The 27,255-nt window shown below is 36.7% G+C and overlaps 2 protein-coding genes across 5 annotated transcripts in view; both read left to right on the forward strand.

Moving 5' to 3' along the window:
- TTC21B (tetratricopeptide repeat domain 21B) overlaps window positions 1-1,936 on the forward strand; it is a 43,694-nt gene extending 41,758 nt beyond the window's left edge. The window contains exons 28-29 of the mRNA XM_067299109.1: window positions 206-273; window positions 412-1,936. Of these exons, the coding sequence (XP_067155210.1) occupies window positions 206-273; window positions 412-489 (146 nt within the window). The 3' untranslated portion in view covers window positions 490-1,936. The remainder of the gene's footprint in view (window positions 1-205; window positions 274-411) is intronic.
- A 386-nt stretch (window positions 1,937-2,322) lies between these two features.
- On the forward strand, window positions 2,323-26,662 carry GALNT3 (polypeptide N-acetylgalactosaminyltransferase 3). 4 transcript variants are annotated; one of them, XM_013960788.1, is made up of 11 exons: window positions 2,323-2,334; window positions 13,726-14,330; window positions 16,579-16,751; window positions 17,975-18,124; window positions 18,367-18,601; window positions 19,412-19,529; window positions 19,919-20,119; window positions 21,237-21,368; window positions 22,271-22,372; window positions 25,387-25,539; window positions 26,086-26,662. In XM_013960788.1, the coding sequence occupies exons 2-11, from the start codon at window positions 13,819-13,821 to the stop codon at window positions 26,206-26,208; spliced, it is 1,899 nt and encodes a 632-aa protein (XP_013816242.1). In that variant the 5' UTR covers window positions 2,323-2,334; window positions 13,726-13,818; the 3' UTR covers window positions 26,209-26,662. The 4 variants fall into 4 exon arrangements, with proteins under 4 accessions (XP_013816242.1, XP_067155211.1, XP_067155213.1 ...); XM_067299110.1 differs by lacking the exon at window positions 2,323-2,334 and adding an exon at window positions 5,767-5,868; XM_067299112.1 differs by lacking the exons at window positions 2,323-2,334; window positions 19,919-20,119 and adding an exon at window positions 5,767-5,868.
- The last annotated feature ends 593 nt before the right edge of the window (window positions 26,663-27,255 follow it).

Genomic DNA, 27,255 nt, shown 5'->3' on the forward strand with positions numbered 1-27,255 from the left:
TTAGGGTAAAGGATTTTATTTACTACTTAAAGTGAGTTTAAGAAGAACAGAAATTTTGATCTTTACAGGTTTGGGTGAAAGAATATTAGAAAACAGTTATACTATCTGTAGAAATATACAGCGGACAAAATGAATTTGAATGTGATGTTTTCATTAGTTAATACAGAAACAGTAATTGTTGCCTTTTCTTTCCTGCTACTTACAGGGTACAAGCTTGCTTTCAATTACCTGAAAGGAAAGAGATATGTTGATGCAATTGATGTTTGTCATAAGGTAAAATTTTCATACATACTTAATATTCTCTCTACTATGGTGACTCTTTCATGTACTGTTTCTTTTTGTTGACTTTATAAAATATACAGCTTAACAATAGAAAGGGTTTGTGTTCTCTGTTTTTTTGTCTTTTGACAGGTCCTTGAAGCACACCCAAACTATCCAAAGATCAGAAAGGAAATACTTGACAAGGCCCGTGCATCATTAAGAAATTGAATTTTGTTTGTATGGCTCATTGGTGTGTGTGTGTTTAATCTGACTTTGGAAATTATGAATGAGATACTGCAGTGACAGAAGGCATATCAGCACAAAAGAATTGAAAATATGAAGAATTTAAATTGTATTAGAGATCTGGATTATTTTCAAGAAAAAAAAATCCACAGCCCTGAAAGGAATTTTATTTATTTTTATTCAGCAAAGGAGCCTTTTATACAGAAGGATTTAATATATTAATATCAAAAAATTGTTCATTATAATTTTTGAAATTAGACAGGAATCTAGATGACAATTGTGGGTGTTTTTGCTGCTTGAATAGATAGTATCTTTATACACAAATAGCTAGATCTGTAATACTCTTACATGTGGGATATGTAACGTATCATCCAAAACTAAAAATAACAAATGTAAGGGCCATGAACATCTCTATAGAATACTGCCTAAGTGTATTTTAGATAAAATGGTTCACCCACAGCTAGGGCAGTAGTGACTTATTTACTGTAAGTGCTTTTCAAATCTATTTTTCAAAAATTTCTTATATATTCTACACTGTGTGGTAAGAAAACTGCACTTCTCTGTATTTTTAAGAAAAACTTTAAATAACATAATTTTATATAGAAGTACATATGGCAATCTCTTTTCAGAGAAACAGTATAGAGGAGACTGAGTGCAGTTTTTTATTCCTTTGAATCTTAGCATTAAAAAATGTTTTAAAGCAAATGCTTGATAACTCAGTACTGTTCTTTGTCCATTTGAAATAGCATTCAAAACAACAGCCTATCCTTATTAGTGTAGGTTCTCTGTCTTCATTTATTATTAAGATGATGAATTTCAGTCCTAGCAAATCATTTATTCAGAACAACAATATGATCTTTATATTATTACTCCAGGTGTATTTCCAAAGTGTGTGTGTGTGTGTTGTTTTGTTTTTTTACGTATTTTTAAGCATGCTTTATTTTTTTAATGTTGAAAAATGAGTTATATAGTTGTCTCAATGAAACCTGTCTTTTTAAAGAAAATCTAGTATTAAAATCCTCTTGTAAATTTTCAGTAAAGCTTTTAAAGATTCTCTGAGCTTTTTTGCACAGCATTTATTTCCTAATCATACTGTCCATCATTCACTTATTTGTCAGATTTCCATTAGAAGAAATGTGTATTGCTTTTCATTTTGTAGCCTTTAGATTTTAAACATGTGTAGACAATGGAGTTGTATGTGCAGAAACTATAACTAGTCTCATTTAACCCATATAAAACATCTTTCTGGAGAAATTGTTTTAATTACAGGGGATTATGATCCTGTCTCATGTACATAATACACTTGTGGATCCTTAAGGAAGCAACAGCATGTCATAAATGAGATGAAGGAGAAGGATCAATTTTTTTTCTTTGTCATATCTTTGGAAAAAAACAAATATCAAACGCTTATGCTGCTATATTTGATTTTCAAACAGCACATTATGTTATGTATTGGGAAAATTTAGATTTTGGCATGAAAAGAGAATTCTTAAAACTAGTAATTATTTTCTTAAAATAACCAATTTCAATTTCCTCCTTAGGTAATTTTAACTTTTTATGTTGACATTTGGCATTGTGTGAAGTCACTTTCGTTTCTTTTTTTTTTTTTTATGACAACTCAATGTTAAGGGTACAAAAGGGAGCCAGTTTAAAATCGTATCTAATCTTGACTATCAATAACTGGTATTGTATCTTGGGTAGCTTAATAGCCTCGTCTGCATAAATCTCATTCTGTTCAGGAATGATGCTACCTGGGGGAGGACAGTTGGGGGACGGGACGGGACTGTGCAGATGTCCAGCCTCAACATTTCGGTAGCTGTTGAGCTATTGGTAAGCTAACGTAAAATTAATAGAAACTTACAGGTGTCAGATGTATAACAATTTTATGGACTTTGTATGAAAATTGGAGTTGGAAAAAGATCCAGATAAGCCCCTCCCTTTCCCCAAGGAACCTTGAAACTTATGCTGCAGCCTTTATCCCTTGTGTCTGGGCACTGGCTTAACTCCGAAGCCAGCACAATATGGGCTTCCTCGTTTTTGCCTGGTAGTTAAGCACCATGGTAGAGCTCTGAGGCAAAAGTAGGTTTTAGGAGATTGGGGAGAAACTAGTGGTATGATGGTGAAATGAGCAACATAGAAGGATCAGAAAAGTACTGAGGCTGGGGGAAAACTATAAGGGATCTGGGCTATAGGAGTCAGTAGGCTACAAATCCATAAGAAACTATGCTGGACGTTTTCCACTGCTCAAAGAATAAGTATGTGGACTATACCATGGCAGCTTCTTCTTTTATCCACAGCTCTTTTCCTACAGGCTTAATGTCTTTTTGCTTGCTCAGTAGCATTGGAATAATGTTTAACTTGAGAATAAAAACAGGTGCTTTCATATCAATACATACAAGAGAGGTGTTCAAAAGAGGCAAGATAATCTGTATCTGCATATCCTCATTCTTTGTTTTTTATAATGAAAACTAATATGGGTTAGAGATTGGGTCATGACACTGATAGGATACAAAAATCAGTTGATAGAAATTGAACTGAGACTTCAAGGTTTTTCTTGCTAATTTTTAGCAAAGAGCTTTTTTCAGATGGCACACCAGTAAAAGGTTTCTAAAATCCCATTAGCAATCCTGAGCATATCCAGCCACTGATGGTTTTTATGGATGAGGTTTTAAAAAAGAGTGCAATTGAGGCATATCTTTAGATTTCAATTTAAAAAAGAAACTGTGGCTATAAATGCTCCTTTGGAGAAAATCTTGCTTTAATATAGTATTCTGAGAAGAAATGGGTGGCTTTTCCATTTCCCCTGCGGTTTCTATAAACCAGTCTAAGCTTCTGTCCTTGCTGTATCTTTTTTTTTTTTACTTCCTCTGCAGAAGGAATGGCTTTGTGTGCTTTCTGTTTTTAGTTAATTGCTAGTGTTAACTTCTGTTTTCCATTTTTTTGCTTTTACAGTTTTCTATATTAAAATGGATGTCTTTAGTCTTTTTTTTTTTTTTTTTTTTTTGCCACCTTCTTAATAAATGGGTTTGAATGGGAAAGACTCCTGGGACTGAGGGGAGTCAGTAAGGCTAATTTCAAAGAGTTGCAGTCTTTATGTTGTTGCCTAGCAACCCATCTTCCAGTTTTGCCTTTGAATAAAGGAGGAGAGTGAAGCTGTGTTTTCTATTGATTCATTCACCAAAACTGGAAATTTAAGCATCTTGTAACTATAGCAACATAAACCATAGGTGTCTCTTCCTCCCCTCTTTCCCCTTCCCCCTGCAGGTACAGAATGCCTGGAATATCTTTTAGAGGATATATAAAGATTTCTGGTAATATTACACTAAATAATACTTTTGTCTTAATTCTCCACTGTTTTTTTCAAATTTGTACCAATATTAGAAAAATGGCTTAGAAAGTATCATTAGGTAAAGTAACTGTATTAGCAAGAATCCTATAGAAAAATAAAGCAGGAAAAATAATTTACAGAGGTTTGTTTTGTTGGTTTTACTTTTTTGGACTAGGCCTGACCATCTCATGAGGCATCTCACATGTGGCTACAACAATTTAAAAAAGGCTCATAATTCAAACAACTCTGGATTAGGAGCCTAAACCTTAATGTTGTCAGGCATTAGATGAGTGAGTAGCTTTACAAACAAGAAATCTTTTTGGAATAAGAGACAGTTTGGGGACTATGGGGGAGCTTGTTGAAATAGTTGTGAAACTGTCTTTGAAAGTGTTCGGGTGACCAAATTTCAGTGTAGCTGTGATATCTGGGGTAGAATCCTGGATCCGAAGATGTTGTTGGCAAAGATTTCATTGTCTAACATCTTTCCTATAGAAAGATGAATAGAACAAAAATGTAAGGAATTGTTCCACTACATGTACTTCATCTGCTTGTGAATATGCTGCTACTTAAAGCAACATCACTGGTTTATCACTTTCTGCTGCTACAACTGTGGCTTCAGTTTTTGGCTTCATTACCTCATGGTTCATCTTGCAATGAAATCATAACCCTTTTTCTTTTCTCTTTTTTTTTTCTTGAAACATTAACATCCTTTAAAATGCTTACACTTGGACTATTGTTACTTCAGATATCATCTGCTAAAACTTTTGGTTTGGTAATTATATGAAAGGGCACTTGCTAAAATAGCAGCAGACTGAATGATCTACATCTTCCTTTTAAGTACTTTTTTTTTTTTAAGGAGTAAATATATCTGTTAATGTAAACTTTATTCTGAAAAGGCACCTTTTTAAACTGTCTTCCTGCTAGAAATTTGCTGTACTTGAATTTCATGACACATGGCCAACATTCAACTTAATTGTATAACTGAGATGCCTCAACTTTTAAAGGTAAAAAGATGGATTTTAACATGCTAGAAATAACAGCATATGCTAACTGTGATTAAACTCTGGTCTAAATCTTGATGGATAAAATATCCCCTAGGGAAGAATTCCATCATAAAACTTAGTAATAAAAATTTTGTTGAGTCAATATAACGGCTGCCAACTAATGGTATATTTGCTCAGCAAGTTGAGCTACCTGGAGTTCAGCAAGCATAAAGAAATCAAGGCTGAAAGGCTGGGCTGAGGCTGTAATTGCGCTACTTCTATTTGAGGGTAGGAAGAAAAGGAGAGACAGCACTATATTAAGGGAACTTCGTTCTGCTGTGGAAGGAAAAACTGTGCTTTTCTAGAAAAGTGATTTTATATCTGTCCCTCTGGGAAAGCGTGTATCGTAAAGGAAGGGAGCGCAGTGTGATACCCCTTCCTCCGCCTCTGATCTCACCTCGCAGGGATTTTGTGCTGCGTTTCCCAGCAACGCGTGCCGGGAGGGCTCGGTCCGCCCCATCCTGCCCCATATCGCACTTCGGTGGCTGAAGGAAAATCGCAGCTCCCTGCTGGGCCGCTTGAACTGCGATCTGGCGTTGGGATCCTAAATCACGCCTCGGTTCTCCCGCCTTCCACCGGCGCGTTATGTAATTGCCTAAAAATTACGGTTTCCCTCGGGGGCGAGAGCGGCGGCGGGGACGCGCCTTCCCCGGCGCTGGGCGGCTCCCTGCGGGGCGCCGATGGGGCCGGGCTGCCGCCGCCCCGCCGCGCTCGGGGCCCGGGCGGGGCTCGCCGCCGCCGCCGCGCACCTGGGCAGGTGAGGGCGGGGCCGTGCGCAGGCGCAGCGCAGCGCCGCCGCCCGCGCGCACCTGGCCGCCGCTGAGCGGAAGCCGTCGGACCGGACAGGACCGGACCGGACCGGACCGGCTGCAGCCTCGCCGCGCCGTGGGCGGCCTCCCGGCCGGGGCGGAGGCGGCGGAGGGCGCCAGGCTCGGCCGTCGCCTGCAGCCGCGCTCCGGGCTGCGCTTTCGCCTTTTCCGCCGCCGGACCGAGGTGAGCGCCGCGGGCGGGCGAGGGAGGGGGAAGGCCGGTGCCCTCAGGAGCCCCCTGCGCCGTCCCCCCTCCCCCTCGGCGAGGCGCCCCATCCCGCGGTGCAGGCGCGCGGCCCCCGCCCCTTCTCCTCAGGCCCCGGCGCTGCCGCCAACGGCCGGCGCGCGCGGCGCTGCGGGGGGCGGGCGGGAGGCGGCCGCGGCGCGAGGGAGCGGTCCGGGGCGGCGGCGCCGGCCCGCGGGAGCCCCGGCCCCTCCCCGCACGCCGCCCCGCACGCTCCCCTCCGCACCCCCTTCACACGCCCCTTAGCCCCTCTGCACCCGCCAACCCCTCACAGCTTCCCTCACGCTCCCCCCCTCACACACACCCTTCCCCCCCCACTCCCATCGCATCCCCCCTTGGGCCGGACCCGAGGGTCTTCCAGGGGGCCGTGGGGGCCCAGCTCCGCCTGCCCCCCCGGGGGAGGCGCGAAGCGGAGCCCGGAGCTCGGGCGGCGGCGCAGGGCTGCTGCCTGCCAGCTGGGCAAACAGGTCTCCAGGAAACGCTGGCCAGCGGCTGGATGCAGCATCGAACCCCGGTATTGACCGAGGGAGGTGTCCCTCACCACATGCCGATCGCCTCCAAATATTTGTCCGTGGTACCGCGTTGATTTGATAACAGCGGGGTGACGTTTCCATTGAGTTATTTTGCCACCTTCCTCTGGCATCTTTCATCCTATGTTATTGATATTGATTAGATAGAAAATATCTTATTGGAAACATGAATTCTAAGTGTTCATCTCAGTAGTGTTTTACACGTTAGTCTTCTCTTACAAAATAGTATCTTTTGCTGAAAAATTGCAAGTGATACTGATCTCTTCAGTCTTGACTAAAGCCATACTTGCAATACTGCTGAGCCTAGAGCCAGAGCTAAAGACTCAGCCCAACAGAACAGCCAATTTATGGCTTGCGGTTTCTTTTTTTAGCTTAGGGTTTGCCTAGTGGCCTGGTCAACTTGGCATGTGCTACTGTCTTCTCAAGGTTTCTCAATAACATAGCAAAATGATAATTAAGATAGTTACAGAGAGCCAGACTCAGTATTTTTAGTGCACTTGGTGGAGGGCCAGATGAACAGCTTTCCTCTCTCTTGTAATTGCTGTCACCATTTAAGTCTGCCCCCTTCTTTGGGGGCAATACCAACAGCAGCCTGGATCTCTTGACTCCTGTTGAAATAGAAACAGGATATAACTGTCCTTTCTGAAAGTCTGCTGTTCCAGATGGCAGCCCTCTGCTTAGCGACATTACGTTGTGTTTTGCACAAAGGTGTTCCTTGGTCTATCAGTCCTGGGAGCTGGTATCTAGTGCAGGGCTTCCCCTTTCTTCAAAATCAAACTAGAGATTCATGTTTGTCCTGTGAATTGCTGATCAGGTACCTGCCAGCGTTGATGAGTTTGTTGTCCTAATCTGCTTGTTCCTGTGCGTATCTTCTAGAAGATTTGAAAGTGCCTCAAGTTTGTATACTATGAAGTGCTGTATTTTGTCCACTTGTGTAAAACACATTTTTATTCTCTTGCAAAACTGTCCTAGCATTCTGTCTAGCTCAGAATCTTCTGAAGTTTTGCTGATATCATGTCACAGCTGTGAATTCTGCTTATACACAGAGAAATCATGTTCACAACAAATTGAGTGTGGAGAGGAGAAAAGAGAAGACACCTTTGGTAGGTTCTGGCAAGATTAATTTAGGTCCTGAGGCACAGACAGGAAAACAAAAAGTTCCCTTTGATATTATCCAGGGATTATTTGCTGGTGCCTAAATAAAAATCAGGCACTAATCCATCTAAGTTAAAACAGCACTCTACAGCTGATATGGCACTTGCTATCTTGGCACTTTTAGGGACAGTCTGAAATTATTTTATCAGAGGCCCAAACCAAACTGGTCAAGAAAATAGGAAGCTGCAGTGTTGCATGAAATTTAAATTTAACTCAAATTTGATGCAAGTTCATAGTTCCAAGACTGTAAAAATAAGCCGTAAATCTTATTGTTATTATAGTTACTGTATACTTTTAATGTACTAATTTCTTGTTATGGGGAGCTTTTTTTCAGTCTCTGCCCATTCTGTATAGTGTTTAGCTCTAGAGAAATAGTACCAATGCTTATTTGGAAAGAGTTTTTAGAAACACTTCCATTAGAAGACGTAGAAGAGGATACTGGTGGGGGGAGGGGGCATTTGTTTGCTTGTTTTTTTACTCTCAAGTAAATTGCTGAAGAAGATAGTTTACAAAGTTGGAATACAGCTAGGCATTCCTGACTGCTGATGCTGATCTGAATTTCTTCAGGGTATTATCAGCCAGTTATTTCTCCTGATTTTTCCTTAATGATCACTGGGGCAGATTCCTTCCAGTCTTTGCTAGAATAGTCCATGCTCTTAGAATTTCTAAAACTACAGCTCAGGAACTGAATGCAGTCAGTATTCCTCTTACAGCTTCCTCTTTTCAGGAGTAGAACTAAATTTCCACTGGCTGAGCTTCAAAGAGTGTCCCTAGAGGAACAGCATCACGGGTCTGTGAATCTGTATTTCCTTTAGGCTTGTGTGCCCTAACTAGGAGTGTGTTCAGTAGGAATCCTTAGTGGGGCAGATAGGCACGGGATCTTTTGTTGCAAAGGAAGAGATGGAAGCTGGCAGACTGATTCTATTTCTTCTTTTTACCTGAAGCCTCAATCTGTAACTTCTTCATGCTTCGTTTTGTAATTTGTTCCTTTCTTTAAGCTAAATACTAATATTCTCCTAAACAGTAGCATTGTTTGGTAATCTTAAGCAACTCTGTCTTCCCCCTCCACCACCAAGCTTCAGAGAATGTTCTTGATTGTGTGGAGTGCCTTGCTATTCCATGTTCACCTAGATCCATGTGAAAAGTTCACTCCGAATTTGACATTTCTTAATTTGTCACAAGAGCTGGTAATGTGGGTGGATGTTCTGGGAAGTGAACGCAACTAGTTTTGTTCAGTGACTTTTTGCTTGTAGAAAAATCTCCCTTTCCATGGTGGCAGAAGAAGAGAATATCACTTTCCTAAATTATAACTTCAGTAGTTAATATATTAATAACACCTACACTGGTATTCATAAAGGAGGCAGAAAGCACTGTCTAGCATTTTAGATAACCTTCAGAAATAGCAATGGTGAAAGTAGCATTTCTTATTGGTGAAGTATTCCATGTACATAATCTTTGGCAGATTTGTGTTAATCTGGTGAGAACAGCTGATCATCAGTATGAGCTCCTTTTTCTCAAGAATTTGTTCAGTGTTTCTGTTCACACACATGTTAAGGGGAACCTTAAGGTCTTTATGAAAGCATTGTATACTAACCTAATGAGAAAAGATAGACAAGCTTTTTAATGAGACTGATGCAGGAGTTACAGAAGAAATTAAATTAAGGGTGAAGCTAAATTGGGTAGTTAAATAGTTGTGATTAAAGTCATTCTTAAGGCTTAAATTATTATTTATTTCTTAAGTATTTTTTTGTTCCATAAGGAACATTTTCAAGTAACATTAGAAACCTCTTTAACATGCAGATAAAATAAAGATATATTTTTGTTAAGTTTTTATTAGAAAAATAAGGTCAAATATAGTATTGTTAACAGTAACACCAAGAAATTTCTCCTTATGAGGATGATCTAAAAGAATTTCTGCTGATTAAAGGGTAGCATCATTAAGTAAATTAAAGGCTGAAGATAGAGAAGCTGGGGGAAAAAAAACCCTGTAACCTAAGATCTACCACTGATTTGGGTTATTTTGAAATTTTTATTTTTTTTTAAAAAGAGTGTCTACAGTGCTGTTCAAGCTAACTAACAAAAAGTCAAAGTTGTCTGCATGTTGGCTGCCAGAGTGAGGCTTTCTTGTAAACCAGAGTTTTTGCAGACTGACATCAGAGTTAGTGGGTGGCAAAATGTAACGTACAGTGGATACTGAATTCACACACTGCCTGTGTGATGTGGTTTAGAAGTAGTGTGGCAGCTGCTTTTTTGGCACTTTTTTAGAAGACTTTTATAGTGCATATTAGTTTTCTGGTTATTTTCTTCTAAAAATTTTCCCCTAGAATGAAACTTCGGATGTTCAGGGCTAATTATTTCAAAGTCCTATAAGAAGAATACTGTCAGTGAAAATAACACTAACTGAATAGAAGATGAAATACTTAACTAAACAGTAACCTCAGGGAATTTAATCATGCCACATATTTCTTGAGCGTGTCCTGGACGATGGAACAGTACCTTGATCTGTGCTTACAGACATGCCATAAAAATGTGTGAGGAGTTTGTGTGGAATAAAGATTGCACTTCTGACTGCAAAATTATCCTGGCAAAATCCTTAAGGAAGATGCAGCTTGCTTGACAGAAGTTCTTTTGACAATGTAGTCTGTGTTCTGGAAACTGCTATTATTTTGTAAGACACATAGCTCTCCTCTTATTATAAGCAGCATAACTATAAAATATTTTGTCAATAAAATTACATTCAGGATTTGTCTGTATTGAAGAGTTTGCTGTATGTTTGTGGCAAACAAGCCCATGCTTGTCCACTTCACTTGGGCTGTATGTGCTATCCCAAGGCTATCCGCTTCTTCTTCACCCTATGAGGCATCGCTTGTGATTGTTTCTATTTGTAGCATGCTGCCATGTATGCTACTGCAACGCTATGAATCCGCATTGAAAGGGTAAGTTGTGCTGCTCTGCCTGCGCAACCCACTTAAGTGAGTTGTCTGTTCCTTTCTTGGAATAGACACATTTCACCTGTGCATTATGGCAACCCGCTGCAGCTGGTCCTGCGCAGCCAGGACAGACATCTCCAATACAAGGAGATGTGGTGTCAGAGGGAAGTCAAAGTGCATGCATATAAAAGCGAATATAGTTATGAAGGAAATAAAATGCTGCATGAATTGCTATATATTCTTGGTTGCTCATTAAGTCTGCTTATTACAGCCTTGAACAACTTGTCTGAAGACAGATGCATGTAACACTGGAAGTATAAGAAATATTCTGAATAGATTTTAGATTTTGGTTATTTTGGTTTACAGGTATCTTGAATATTATGTTGTACAGATCATGAGTATCCTAAGGATTTGTATATGCTTAATTTGTACAGGAGATATTCCCAAATAAAATTAGCGCTAATTAACACTAAATTAACCCTAGCACTAATTTAGTTTGTTCACATTTTTGGTAAAATGTACAAATGTACTTTAAAAGTTTTGTGAAAAATAGGTCAGTGTGTAACCATCAAAGCCATCAGCTCCAAAAGATTTCATTTATCTGAAATATGTGTTAAAATCTATAGAAGAAATCTGTGGTGTCATCTAGTTCATGTTTCTTTTTTGTCACTGGAAACATGAAGCCAAATTTCATGTAATATACATAAAATTGAAAAAAAAGTCTGATGAGGCAGTGAGCTTAGTGTAAGTAAATATTACTGCATTGAAAAGTTAAAGATGGGCAATGGAAATCTGACAACTGAGACTTAACTCTCTCTCTCTAACAATAATTGATAAAGTAGTTAAAAGGTTTTTTCAGGTACTAAAGCAGAGAGGAGATGTATAGCCATATCATGTATTTTTTCTGCCATTTCTGAGCAATCTTCTGCAAGCTCATTAAATCAAAAAGAGTCAGTCTTAAGTATTTGACTCAAGTGCTGATAAAGTTCTCAAACAGAAGGATAATTTCAGTGTCTAACAGTCAGTGTTCCTGTTTGGAATTAACTTTAACCTCTGTTTTCATGATATATCTCATACCATAATGTTTATTAAAACGTAACTGTTCTCTTGTCGTGGACAAACATAGCATCCCTTTTCCAAGAGCAAGAGGCCCAGAGGAGGAGGTTGGAAAGGATTGTTGCTTGTTTAGTAATACAAAAGAAATTTGAGGGCAACGATGTTTGGAAACAACCCTGCTGCCCCCCGCTTCCCCCGGCCAGATGTTTGTCTGATTGAATATGCCTCATGACTGCTTGGTGAGATAAAGAAATTCCCAGATCTCTGTTGTAATATTAAATCCCTCAAATATGAAAAACATGTTTCTTTTTAAATTTGAGGAAGATATATTCTATATTGCTTATCAGTTCCTAAGATTTAAGATTTACGAATATCCGTATGCATGTGCACGGATAAACAATAATGTGTTTTTTATGGTGCCACAGAAAACATTCATGGTAAACAGGTTGCAGAGGCTGTAGACAGCTGAGCCCTTGCAAATCTAGCAATAATAGTGTTATAAGTTACAGTCTCCTTGCTGGGTGCTGAACTTGTACATTTTCTTAATGTTTTACATTGCAATAAAGCAAGGCAATTTTTCATCTGGCAGTTTCATAAGTTGATTACAGTCCTTTCCCCAGGAAAAAAGCCATTTCTGTTCTCAGTGGTGCTGTACAGAGGCATCAATATTGTAGTGCAAAGCCTTCAGCACTAAAGTGTGGAAAATAATGTGTGAGATTGAAGTTGGTTGGGTTTTTTTTAATGGGTTTTCTTGGAAGTCTTGTGAGCCTTGTGAAAGGTATTTTTGATACCTTTTAGTATCTTATGGCTGTGCCATAATGAGTTTAGAGATAGTTCCTCCCCCTTCATCCTTAGACCAGTAGGTCTATGGTAAAACTACTGTGATTTGAACGTATGGTTCTATTAAAAAAATGGCATAAGCTTTGAAATAAAGTATAATATGAACAAGTCCTGATGCTTAGCTTATCCCACAAATTCTTGAAGGAAAGCAAGTGATTTTTTTTTCTTTAACTTGTATATCTTTCTGAGTGTTTGTTATTCCAGTTAACAAATGAGGAGTCTGTATCTATTTTAAAAGATGAAATAGAAAAGTAGCTTTCTGCAATTCTGTACAGTGGGAATTAACTATGGCTTTTACCTGGATGCTGCTCATTTCTTTTCTCAGTTCACATACATACAACTTATACAAAAATAAATTGCTGCTTTAAATTCAGGCTGGTTGCCATTTTTTCCACATCTCATAAACTGCCAATTTTGCGGTGAAAACTTAATTCAAATCACTTGGATGCTGGTAGTCCTCAAATGTTTTTCACGGTTCCCTATCTTTCAAAGCCACTGAGTTTTTGCTTGTCTCTGAAAAAGTAGTGGCACAGTTCCTGAAAGAGAACTCTTTGACATGCTCTCTTGATGAGTTGCAGCAGCACATGCCAGAGAATGCAGTACAGGTGAATAAAAAAAAGTAGGAAATAGATACTAGTTGCTCAAACTAAATTAACCTACTCCAGATTACCTGTATGAAGTCTGCATTGAACATGTATCCCAGATCACTAAATGAATCTAAAAATTTCCCACTCAGAAATTTGATTACTTAAGTTCGAGCTTGAAACTGAAATATTTTTAAAATTATTGGGAATTTCAAAATTGGTGTAATAAGATTCAGTGGATTGATTTGAGAAGTCTTTCTTGTCCTTTACAGTTCACATTTGATGTGGATCTTTATACGTAGAACCTACCATATTGATCCCATCTGGTTTCCTTCTATTCCATTGTTGTACTAAAATTCCCTGCTTCTGGAAGACCTAGAGCAACACTTTCCTCCTCTAATTTTTAAAAAACGTAGTTTTCAAGATTGGGAAGAAAATTTATAACTTTGTCTAGAAACATTTTTATTTTATTCTTGTTGGTATGCTTGCTTTCTGGTTCTTCTATTTGAAGTGTTTAAAAAAAATGGGGGAACATGCATCTTGGGTATCTTGGAGATCAGTTTGACCTAGATTTAAGTGATAAAGACATGATGTTTGACCATTACGACTTGTAAATTAATTCCTAGACATTCACTTCTTCTGGTTTTATGTTGTTGTATATGTTAGATGTCTAAATTAATACTTCTTTATTTCAATTTACAGGTGTTACGATTTCAAGAAATTCTGTGACCTAGTCAGTATTAAAGAACGTCATTCCCAGAAACTTTTTTCTTGTGATAAACTTCTAAAACTAGCATGGCTTTGAAAAAAATACTTAAACTATTCAAGAAATTAATTTTTCACTGGAAACTTTGGAAATTTAGTATTATTGTTCTTGTCTTTCTGGTATTTTTGCTTTTATTACAAAGAGAAGTTGTCATTGAGGATTCTAAAGATGAAGCAGGAATTGAGCCAGTTGTGGGAAAGAAAAGTCACGTATTAGGTCTCATGTTAAATGCAATGAACAATATCAAAGGTGCAAAACCGAAAATGCAGATAAAAGCACCTTTTAGGCAAACTAAGGTTCCTGGAGAGAGGCGCTGTTTGCCAGGACACTATACAGCAGTGGAACTAAAATCCTTTCTGGATCGACCCCTTCAGGATCCTAATGCTCCCGGAGCTTCTGGTAAAGCGTTTAAAACTATCAATTTAAGTTCAGAAGAGCAGAAAGAAAAAAAACGTGGAGAAGAAAAACACTGTTTTAATGCATTTGCGAGTGACAGGATTTCTCTGCACCGAGATCTTGGACCAGACACTCGACCTCCTGAGTATGTTGAAATCTGTATGTGCTGAGAGTTGAAAAACTTGTCAGAAATGCAAAGATGTGCAAAGTGTTTGGATTCAGCGTTAGGTGATAGTTTAGGAAGGGGAGTCCCTTAACTATACATAATGATTGACTGATCCACAGTGCCAAAGCCAAGAACGTTTAGAAAGGCTCACTTACTTCATGGTTGTTGAATTCAAAGCAGCCATATTTAAATACCGTTTTCTGGCTTTGCCTTTAAGCTAAATTTTCTCAGTGACTTTCTGAGATCCTGCTAAGTTTTACTTAAAGAAAATGAAAAATGTGTTTGATATTTTTACATTTTAAAGATCTTTTTTTCCTTTTTTAGTATTACATATTAATAAAAACCACTAGTATAATTAATAATTAATGAATTAATTAACTGGTAATAATTAATAATAATTAATTGGTAGTAATTAATTATTATTAATAATTAAGGAATTGTAAATTGGTGAGGAAGACAATGGAACATCTCTGCAACCTTATAGTATGGAGAAATTTTATTAATGAAACCTGTAGGACCTGGGGGTGGGATTGTTTGGGGGGGTTGAGCAATCTTTTAGTGTCAGAAGTGACTAACCTTCTTGAACTGCTGCTGTTAGTATGAGCACCACGTTACATGCGGTGCAGCTCACAATACCCTGTGGTAGAGGATAACTGATGAGATTTGGCTTGTATATTTTCTTAGAGCTTTGGCTGTGGCTATGATATTTGGCTTGGGAGTGTTCCAGTCTCTAGCGTTGACAGACAGTAACAGTTAGTGTGTAGCTTACAGCATGCAGAAGTGTTGTCTTGTTGATCTTGACTTGGAATTGGGTTTAAAGCTCTGTTTAGAATACATCAGACTTGAAAAACTAAGTTTAAAATCATTGCCCCTAAATGGGATATAATTCCCTAAGCATTATAGGGTATTCCTGCAAAATTTTGTAGTGCTGAATTAGATTTATTCTCTCTTTTCAAACTCTGCAAAGCATATGATTCTATAAATGCTTTACAGGCTTCACAGAAATTTTGGAGAACTAAATATTTATTTAAAGAAACCTCCAAAATGCAATCTTCTATTTAAATGATGTTTGCAGAGATTCAGGGGATTCAGTAATTAATAGGGATTTTCTTTCATCTTTACGAGTTTTAAATCTATGTCCAAGTAATAATGGATGAAAGTTACCATCTGATGACCCCCTAATATTCTCTTCTTAACTGATTTGAGTATTTCACTTACAAAATTGTTACCTTTATTGACAAAAATATAATACTGTCTTGTCTCTAGAAATCTTGAAAAACTTAAATATGAGGAACAATATTTATCATTTAAAAATTAGATAAGATTTAATCAAAAGAATTGCAGATTTTTAGAAACAAATCTGATTTAGGTGTTAAAGGTTGAATGTTTCCCCTCATGAGAGGACCTTTACCTATATTCTTGTAGATAGTGGGAGATGATTAGCATTAATGGCCAAATAATGCTCGGTATCTTACAAACTGTGAGTAGAAACCATCTTTCCTGTCCTTCCTTGAAAAGCTTGGAAGGTTCTGGACAGACAGTCTTCAAGTGACACAAAATTCTGCAAGTGTGGAATTATGCTATTGCTCTGCATTTTTCTGTTCTAAATATCTAAAGTATCTAGATAGTAATATGTTGGTATTGTTACCAACATTGGTATTACACCTCTTGAGAGAGTAGGAATACTTACGTACAGCTTCCTCTGGAGGTAACATTTTCATAGTCTCCAGTATGGAAAGTTTGGAAATTCTTTCACTCCTCAAAATTTGTTCTATATTAGTTCTATAGGTTAGCTACTCATCAAGAATTTTATAAATGTATCTTCTGGTAAATATCTGTCGTCTTATTTTTGGATTGCACTTTTCAACAGTAGTGGTGTCTTAACTTTTCAGCTCAATGTCTGTTGGACTCAATAGAAGTCATATAGTTTTGTCTGGAAAAGACCCGGGTGCTATATCAAACGTACTCAAATGTTTGTGAGGACAAAAGCAGGATTGAGCTAATTGTTCAAGTAGAATTTTTATTCATCAGATTTTTAAAAATATTTTTTACAGCTTTTCCAGTTAATACTGGCTTTTGTGCTCTAAAGTTTGGCTAGAAATTTTAGAGGCTGAAACCATTTAATTTCTGTTCTTTAAACTTTGCCTTAGAAAGAGAAGGGTTTTTTAAGAGTCTGAGTCAAAACTTTGTGTATATTTTGTAACATCTGACACTTTTTAATCTGTAGATGTATTGAACAAAAGTTTAAGCGTTGCCCACCGTTGCCAACCACAAGTATTATAATAGTTTTTCATAATGAAGCATGGTCCACTCTGCTCAGAACTGTTCACAGTGTGATGTATACATCTCCTGCCATACTGCTAAAGGAGATTATTTTGGTGGATGATGCCAGTGTCGATGGTAAGGAAAAGTTTTTCTATTTTGCCTTGGAATGTGTTTTTTTGATTTAATACATGTTAAGTTTGTATACAGAATTGATTAAACAAGGATATCTCTTTAGTACCATTGAGATATGTAACAGTATTTGAAGTGCTTTTGTTCCTTTCTTTTTCTATAAAATAAAAAATAGTCGCCCCCTCATCTTGTCTTCATAAGGGTGATTGAATATGCAATTCTTGTCTGCTAACAAGAACAAACTAATGGGGTTTTTAAACCCCATTTCTGCTGATTCCAATTATAACCTAATTTTTTAAGTTGTCTAATGCTACTTAAACTGCATAACTGGTAGCATGACAAGTAACACTCTAATGTGTGTTTAAAACTAATTACAGTTTATGGAACAAAGTATCCAAGGATAAATCAGTCAATGCTTATAACAGCTTTCAAAGATTTTATCATATTGATTACCTTTATGCAAATGAATTTCCTTAATATGAAGGGAAACTTATTTCCTAGAATGTAAAATTATTTAATATAAAAATAATCTTTGATACTCAACTTGAATGCCAAAAATAATTGAATGTATACTGAGAGTGATCACAAATGAAAGTTCGGAAAACTTCATATGCTTAACTTCAGATGAACACATCTGTGTGTACATGCTTAGTACTGTACTCAAACTTATTTTTAAATCTTTTTAGTATATAGACACACAGATGTGACATGTATTCTGCAGTACAGTTAAAAACTAAGGGGCAGGAGGATGTAGGATGTTTAAAGTGGAATGTAGGATTGTTTTTCAAATTTTGCATATCTAAAAAGATTTTTGTGTAGTTTCTGTCACAAATATTATAGCCTTTGAAAACTGTATTTAAAATGTGCTGTAATTAAGGAGAAACAGTTGCAGGTGCTGCAGATAACTTGAGTAAGTAAGTACACAATCTATTTGCCATGAAAATGGGTTTTGAGTATTTTACTGTTGATACTGCAGAACAGATGTACTAGAAAATGTCCTTTTATAGAATATTTTTAGCACTCTTCCCTGTCCCCTCTCCTCCAAACAAACAAAAATCAGACACTAAAAGTAACATTTGACTATCAGGAATTGTTTTCTGCTTTGATGTAGAGGTCACTCCTTGCATTAATTAGAGTGAACTTCTTTTTTACCCTGTTAGTTTAGTAAAGTGTAAGTAAAAGTTTAGGCAGTATATACTGAATATCCTAAAACTGATTTCTTTTTTTAGAGTACTTGCATGATAAACTAGATGAATACATGAAACAATTTCAAATAGTTAAAGTAGTCCGCCAAAAGGAAAGAAAAGGTCTAATCACTGCACGGTTATTGGGAGCTTCAGTAGCAACAGGAGAGACCCTTACCTTTCTGGATGCTCACTGTAAGTGTAACTACACCAGGTCTGGTTTATAACATCGTTTGCTTTGATTTAACCCTGCAAATATTTATGAACATTAACATTGTGTAATCTCTCCAACCGCTATTTTATATTTAAAGTATATTGGCATTGCTATTTAAAGACATTGCATAGTTGCTTCCTGTGGGCATGTTAAAGTAGTCTGTGTGCTACTATATAGTGAAGTCAAAATTTAGTGCTTGTTCCAATTTTTTCTTTCTCTGCAGGTGAATGCTTTTATGGATGGTTAGAGCCGTTATTGGCAAGAATAGCTGAGAATTCTGTTGCTGTTGTAAGCCCTGATATTGCTTCTATAGATCTCAATACTTTTGAATTCAGTAAACCGTCTCCTTATGGGTATAACCATAACAGAGGAAATTTTGATTGGAGTTTGTCATTTGGATGGGAGTCTCTTCCTAAACATGAAAATAAAAGAAGAAAAGATGAAACTTATCCAATTAGGTAAACAGAATTTGAAGACTATTTTAAGTGCTTCAGTTCTCATGCTTTTTGTTATAAACAGCAGTTTTTAAACGAACTAGTTATTTAAATGAGTATGATCAAAAGTCTTAATGTCTGAGGGTTTTTTTATAATACTTTCCTTAAATAGCAGATAGTAAATTTTAAAGCTTTCATAAAAATATACATAGCCTCCTTAAGGCTATGCATTTCTTTTATCCTATATACAGTAGGAAATATGTACATTACTGTGATTTCAAATTTGAGAAAGGAGCCTAGAAAAGAAGTTCATAAGCAATTTCTGTTTTTTTTTTCTTGGGGAGGAGAGGATTATAAGTTGTTCTTTTCAAAGACGGTATGGCAGATTCTGGATCCCCCTTCATCATTCCCAAAATTATGACAATAAAGGTTAAGAACCCTGAAAAACTAGACAGTTATGGTGGTGCATTCAGTGATAAGTGTATGTGCTTTGACCTCAGACTGGTTACTGGTCTAGTAGAGTAATAACTTTGCTTGATATCCTCTGTACAGGGAAAAGTTGCTATTTCTCCTGATGCTGTCTATTACTCCAGCAGTCATTTGTCTAAATCTGTTTTTAATAAATGATGATAAAACTGTCAAATGAGACTTGATATGGGTAGATTTAATTGCTTGAGATATTAACTGTGCTAGGAAAATGTATCAATGCAGTAAAACACTAGCAAGTTCATTGAAACTTCCTAGAATAGTTGTACAGAGATTTTAAACCTAGAGTTAACATACCTTAAATGCAGTTTGAATCCTGATTTCCTCAGTAAATTTCTTTTTTTGCAGAACACCTACTTTTGCTGGAGGTCTCTTTTCAATATCAAAAGACTATTTTGAACAGATTGGAAGCTATGATGAAGAAATGGAAATATGGGGAGGTGAAAATATAGAAATGTCTTTCAGAGTAAGTTTAGCTACTTAATTCTTGGGTTGAGGTCTCTATGCTCATACTGTATAGGATGTTTGAGGGCAGATTAGTCGATCTTGACTTCTCTGCTGAATCAGCCAGCTAGGACATAGAAAATGGGAAATGAATCACTAATGATCTATGAAATAAACTAAAAACTTGCTCAGTGAAGTGATTTTTCTAAAATGTTTTCAGGGTTGATAGCCAAAATGTATGTTTCCAGAGTATACCTGAATAGGAAATTCACTTACGGTACTCCTAATATATGCACTGTTGCTAGTTTTGGGGGGGGGGGGGGGGGTTAGGTAAACAGTAACATTGCTGAATTTTTTTCCACCCTTCTAATTCTAACTGCAGCGCACTTACACAAAAAATGTTATTATTAGGTATGGCAATGTGGTGGACAGTTGGAGATCATGCCTTGCTCTGTTGTTGGCCATGTCTTTCGCAGCAAGAGTCCTCATACTTTCCCCAAAGGTACCCAAGTGATCACACGTAATCAAGTCCGCCTTGCAGAAGTCTGGATGGATGAATATAAAGAAATATTTTACCGAAGAAATACAGAGGCAGCAAAAATTGTGAAACAAGTAGGTGGTGGTGGTGGTATTAGAAATCACGCTTGCTGCGTTGAAAGTTTTGGTGAGCAAAAGTTATTTATTGACAAAGTACATAAGAATTCTAGATATTTTAATGAAAAGTCAGGCAGAGTTCGTTTTGCTTAATACTGTAGCCCCAAAACACTTAGGTGTTTGGGTGATGGTTATGGTGGGGTTTTTTTGATTGGTAGAGTTTTTCATGCATTCTTGAAAACTCTGGGTTGTTTTCATTGAACAGCTATTGGAGCTATTAGAAAAATACTGAACATAGAAAATGCAAATTTCTTATTTTGTGTGAGAAATGTACTGTCTCATTTTTCTCAGGTTGCTTAGTATTTTTGTCCTAAAAATAGCTTTTGTTGTTCTTTAACTGCAAAATAAAGCTTACTCAGTGATATCAGTGCTACTTCTATCTGATTAAAACCTTAAGCTAAATTCAGATTTGGGGCAGGGGTTGGTTTGTTTATTTATTTTTATGTGTGTTCTGGAACTTAGGTGTTCTGCCAGCTGGAACCTATACTTCACTTTTTGAAAAGCCAATTTTTCTCCCTTCATGTGATGAAGTTTTGAGAAAAATAATATCACTAACAGAATTAGCTTTCTTAAGTATGCTTAATAGCTAAAGATAACTGCATTTGCTCTGGGAGATTCTGCATTATACTGACTATTATGCTGATTTTTGGATTAATCCAATTCATTATTTCAGCACATTATTTTTGGTGAGATGAGATGTATTCATCTAGCTTTATAGCTGTGGTCAATATGATCTTTACCTGTGTGTTGTTTCCCCTCTTACGGTGCTGTGCTAAATCACTCTTGGGACTAAGGATGCTTGTATTGCTGCCACGTGGCAAAGTACATTTCCTGCATATGCTTTGAAATGCTGTTTGCAGGAGATCGGTGGTGTTATGCTACTGGAAAAAAAGCAGCATTGATGGTGGTAATTTAGTATATTAAAAAAAAAATCAACAAATGAAGCTTAAAATCTGTTTAATAATACTATACAGAATATCAGTACAGAATGTCATAGATTTATATGTACAACGTTGATATTAGTAACCTGAACACAGTCCTCTTCCATCTATCTTTCCTTCCTTCCCTTCATCAGAAAACATTTGGAGACATCTCAAAAAGACTTGATTTAAGGCAGCGTCTGCAATGTAAAAATTTTACATGGTATCTAAATAATGTTTATCCGGAAGCATACGTGCCAGACCTGAATCCTTTGTTCTTTGGATTTGTAAGTTTATTTCTAATTTTACTTACTTTCTATAGCATTTCAGAATTCAGAAAGTTCACTAATCTTTTATTCTACTTTAGCAATCATTACCATTGCTCTAGTGTTTACTTTCACTCTGGACAAAGAATCTCTTCTGCATATCTTGTTATTTAAATATTTTGACACTCTGTCAATGCTGATACGAAACTTTAGCAAACCCTTGTCCTGACTAACAGTAGCAACTCAGCCTAAGATGAGCAGTGTTCTGACCATTACTTACAATGAAATGACTAAGTCAGCGGTGAGAAATTTTCTGAATTGTCAGAGTAAATTTAGCTTTAAATAGTAAGACGTTTGAGGGAATTTTTATTCATGTTAATGAGGAAACCTGTGCTTTGACAGCTGTTTGCTTCTCAGAATTAGATTTGTGGTGAGGGAAATGTGTGTTTAAAAAAATAAACTGTGTGCAGCTGTATACACCAGTGTATTTTTTCTACCAAATAACTTCTTAGGTATTACAGTCCTAAAAATAACAAAATATTAAACAACTATTTCTTAATTTCGGGTAAATGTGAATGTTTAGTATGTATTTGCAAATAAAACTTTCCCTTCCTCCAGTTTTGAATATTTTATGTTTATTTTGTCAAATTGTAGTCTGAATAATATGGTAACCATGCACTAGTAACCTGATAATTCACAGTGCGTGGCTGGAGATAACCATTACACAGTTACTAGGCTTTGGCTAGAAAAGATTAACTGAGAGACTTGTATTTTTAAATCTGAGCATAACTAAGTAAAAATGACTTAACAGTTGTAATTGTTGTCAAGCCAAAGGATTGTTTTATATATAAGCGAGGCAATTTAATTCTCCTCATCCTCACTGAGTTTTTATTTCATTTTTGCTGATAATGCATTTTCTTCAGTTAAAAAATATAGGTAGCCGCACCTGTCTAGATGTTGGTGAAAACAACCATGGTGGCAAACCCCTGATTATGTATTCTTGTCATGGACTTGGAGGAAATCAGGTAAAATATTTGATACCTAATTTTTATGATCTGTTCAGCTTTCAACTTTAGCATGTTAAAGCTTTACATTTATTTTAGAGAAACTGACTCATTTTTATTATGTATTTTTCTCGTGTATTTCACACTTCATATTTTTTATAAAGAGTTAACTCCTATATATATTTACGCAAGGAATCTTCTAACATTGTATGTTCAGCATGCGAATTCACATTTTATGCTTCTGGTGGTGGGACATTAGAAGCACAATGGGATAGCTGTATGCTTATAGTATGTGTTTGTATGTGTTTCCTAGAGGTTTTTAAAATTATTTCAAGTATTTTATGTCTTGAAAATTATATTCTTTCAAAAGTATGCTATAGGCACCTTTGGTATCTCCACCTACACTATGTTACATTGCAATCATTACGCCAGGAAACAACTAGTAATATTTAAGCTATGGAATTGCCGACACAAACTTTTGAGAACTTAGTTTTATAGTTAAGCCTCAGTTTTGGACTTGAATCAACAGAATACAATTGTTCTGAGAGCAGCATACAGAACCAGTTGGACGAAAACTCTGCATGACAAAATACGCAAATTCCTCTACGATGCAATTGCACTTCTTCACTTGATCTCTCTTTTCTGCTATGCACAACCTTTGCACCCTACCCTTACTACTTTCTTGTAAGTGTTGTCTTCTTGTTTCTTCCTTTCCTCATACTTCCTCCTATTGCTTCTTTCTCTGCCACCAGGACTCGCACTGTCAAGGAAGACGTTGATGAGAATCCTGTCAATGGGAGACCAAGTGGCCAGGCGTGAGCCACCTTTCCTATCACGATTGCAGCCTTGTAGTGTGAGGTCAAAATGGTCTACCCTATACTGGCTAATGCAAATGAGTAATATGACTGAATTTGTCCAAGAAGAGCTCTCTCTAATCCATAGCTCTTGAAGGCAGCAATGGTCTTCTGTTTCTTCTACAGTATGACTTGCAATGTATGTCAGAGAGTGAATCCCTCAGGCTCTACTGTAATACTAATAAAGTATCATCTCCCTCCCTGCCCAGAAACACATAACACTTTAAAGCAACAGAGAAGTATATGGGGAATACATTTTACTAACTGGAGATCCTTAATTATTAAAGCTCAATAAAGGTTTAAACATTTTAGTTAGAAAATGGTTGTAGCAGTTACCACTTTGTATAAAAATTTGCTCCTAAAAGCCATCCAGTTAATGGCATTATGAAAAGTCAGATACCTTATCCTGAAATCAGTTGATGCTTTCCTAATTAATTTCTGGGGGAGCAGGAAAACTATGATTTAAAAACAGCTACCCTGTTATGTTGGTATTTCTTACAGTTTTTCATTTTTCTTTGGATTCTGTTTGTGGATTAATATTATGTATGCCTTTTCAGATTGTCACAGTCCCTGATGCAGGAACACTGTACTGAGATATTATATTAATGCATTGAGATATTATATTAATGCATCTGTTTTATGCTTCTATTATCATCTATTTCTAAGTTATCTTAGGGCATACTAAAACTCTGTTTTCAAGTTTTATAGTTTTTGCTTTTTCTCCTGCTGTACAATAACAGTCTGAATCCCTTTAAATGCCAGCCTTCAGAGAATTTTAATATGGATTGTGCTGGTGGTGCACAGGAGTTGTACATATTTGATTACTTAACCCGTTTCATAGCAATATCCTGTTTTCAGATGTTTTACGTTCTTTGCCGAACTTTAGCAGTGTAGGCTGAAATTTTCCATTCTACTTGTCCTCTCAGTCCATATGTTTGAGATGGGAGCCTAGTTTTCAGACTTGTAGAGCAATTGTTTATCATTCTTCCTTTTTGGCATAGTGAATGATATTCTGGAGCTGGGATCATACCATCTCAATATAATCTCAATATCCAAACTAAGGTTCATTAAGCTAGCTTTCAACTCTTTTATTCAGGACTAGTAGAGATTTTGGAGTTCAAAAGATGAATAAGAGCAAATTAAGTCTTTAGAGTAAATTATTATGGCTAAGAGCTAAGTGACAAAGCAGGTCACTCCTTTCAGTATCCCTTTCAGGCAATGATGCTGGGCACAAGAACTAAGAGTAAGATACCTGTTCCTCAATGCTATTCGCATTCATGCCAAGGCAATGAGGAGAGGGAAGCTGACCAATTGCACAGGTAGATAAAAGCCACTGGGAGCTAACTGAACCTGGACTTAATAGTCAAAGGAAGGATTTGGTGAAGAAGGCTGGCGTGTGGAGCCAAACGCATATAATGGTAGGAATCCTGCTGTTTGAAGAAGGAGAAAAGGAAGAGACCAGGCTAGAAAAGAGTAAGACCAGAGGTATAACAGGACAGCTGTGTCTGTAACTACTAGAATCCCTTTTAGACCTGAATTATGGCCTAGAATTCCTGAGTCTTAAGAGTAGTCTGCTGTCAGGAAATAACAGTAGAACTCACTGGCAAAATACGTACTTACATTATACTTTTCTAATGCCTATCTCGCACAGAACATGACAGCATCCTATTGTTAGCATTTATTGTTTAATTCAAGCAGTAAAAGTTGGCAAATGGGAATCAGTTTTGTTCCACGTGATAAAATTTGTTTTCAGTTGCTCTAAGAAAAATCAAAATCCCACAACAAAAATTGAATAAGACTTCTAAAGTTAAGAAATAACAAATTTAAAATTATCCATGAAACCACCTCCACTCTTCCTTTTGTCTCCTTGTGTTAGTTACGATTCCTGGGGAAGCAAGCAATGAGATCTTGCCTCATAATGCCTTTGCACCAAGTGTTTTTACATGTTTTACTTTAAAGTACTACTGACTATATTCAGTTGTATGAACATTCAAAAATGCTTTTATATTTGTACTTTTTTTATAGTGTGTATGCTAAATATTAGAGAAATGATTTCTTAGTTTCAAATTGTTGAATAACAAAATAAATCTATTTTTCTGTGTATTGGAATTTCAAGGGATTAATTTAGTTTGATATTCTTGTTTGTATTTATTTACTAATCTTTTAAAATTGTTTAAATAGTATTTTGAATATTCTGCACACCATGAAATTCGACATAACATTCAGAAGGAGCTTTGTCTGCATGCTTCGAAAGGACCAGTACAGCTTCGTGAATGTAACTACAAAGGCCAGAAAACCTTTGCTCTCAGAGAAGAGCAATGGGAACATCGAAAGGTATTTAGACTGTGCTGTGAACAGGCATCTTTGTGATCTTTTATATCAGTTCATTCTGGTTTCCAGTAAAAGAGAAAACCCCAACAAAACAAAACTCTGAAGCCATTAAGGAGGAAGTTCAGTTCTGGGAGAAGATGTAGATAATTTCAGCTTTTAGGTTACCAGGTTAAAACTTGACGATTTTGCTATTGTAAATGTAACTGGACTGATGGCCTTATTCTACTAAAGTAGAAACGTCACTTGCAAAAACGATTGATATCCTGTAGTGTGTGTATGTGTCTGGGCAGTGTGCATCTGGAAGTTGGACCAGATTTTTTGTATCTTTTAAAATATTTAATGTTTTTTCTTCCTATCAACACAAGTTCACACTTGTGTACTCCTAGAATTCTTTTGCTAGCCCTATTCTGCTCCATCTGTATGGCCCAACTCTTTTTAATGACAATAAACTTGCCAAAAAAAAAAAAAAAGGGTAAATAGCATGCTCATTGGATGCTTATTTTCATTTTGGATGCTTATTTTCTTTTTTCTTCCTTTCTCCCACTTTAGGATCAAACACTGTACAATGCAGCACTACACATGTGCCTTACAGGAAATGGAGAGCATCCGAGTTTGGCATCATGTAACCCATCAGACCCCTTCCAGAAGTGGATCTTTGGTCGAAACAATTAAGATTTGCTATTTACAGACTAGGAGGCATTTTATTAAAAGAACAGATGCATTCTAAACTGTGACCATATATGTATACTGCATTTTTTAAGTGATGCAAAGTTTAAATGTAAAGTGTTTAAAACAGTTTCTTTTCTCCCTTTTTTGAAGTTGGATATAAAATGTGTCATCAGAGATCCCTTAGGAGACTTATACCAAAGAATGTTTTGAGGTCTCACAATTAAGAAAAATGTTTACAGCCTTTCCATGATTCTATGTTAACGACTGATTTATGGATGTTACAGTCCCCCGTCATCTGGGGGACCAAATATATATTGTTTTTCCACATATTGTAAGGACTTCTGAGGAAGGCTATTTTTTTTTTCTGTAGAGTTAGGAGAAATTCTTGTATACTGTCTGAAAACTAAGATGATATATATATGTATTTTATATATATATAAAATGCTTAATTGCTTGACTTTGTTTAATTTTTTTCATCATTTATTTTCCTCAGTGAACCTTTCTCAATATTTTTTAACTTCTCTCACTTGAAAAAAAAAAAGAAATATTTGACTTTCATACTGAAACCAAATGGGCCACATTGTGCTCAGCTTCTATCAAGTCAATCCTATTGTTGTGGATGAGTTCCTTCTCCCTGAAATATATTATTTATGTATGATTCTTTTAATGGAAAATCTGCTCATCCTGATCTTAATCTCCTTTTATTCAGCTAAAACTTCTTGTATAGCTTTTCTTATAATTTCATGAACTTTGAATTTTATGACAAAGTTATATCGTAACAGATTTCCTGAGCTGCTTAACATTAACACATTTTTCAAGTATTTTGTTTATTATTGCTTTTAACTTGCACATATCTACTAACACCACTTTTCTTTCTATGGTCTGTAGTGATTTGTGCAATGTTTACCTAACAGGTTTCTAACTTTATATGTCCATAATTTCTTGTGAAAACACTTATGTCTTAACTTTTTTATTGTTGTTTTCCCTTTTCCAAAGGACAGCTTATCAGTCAAAGTGAAAACTTTGCCCTCCTAACTGTTCTGCTGGCTC

The sequence above is a fragment of the Apteryx mantelli genome, chromosome 6 (assembly GCF_036417845.1).
Source record: "Apteryx mantelli isolate bAptMan1 chromosome 6, bAptMan1.hap1, whole genome shotgun sequence".
In the NCBI taxonomy this organism is placed as follows: Eukaryota; Metazoa; Chordata; class Aves; order Apterygiformes; family Apterygidae; genus Apteryx; species Apteryx mantelli.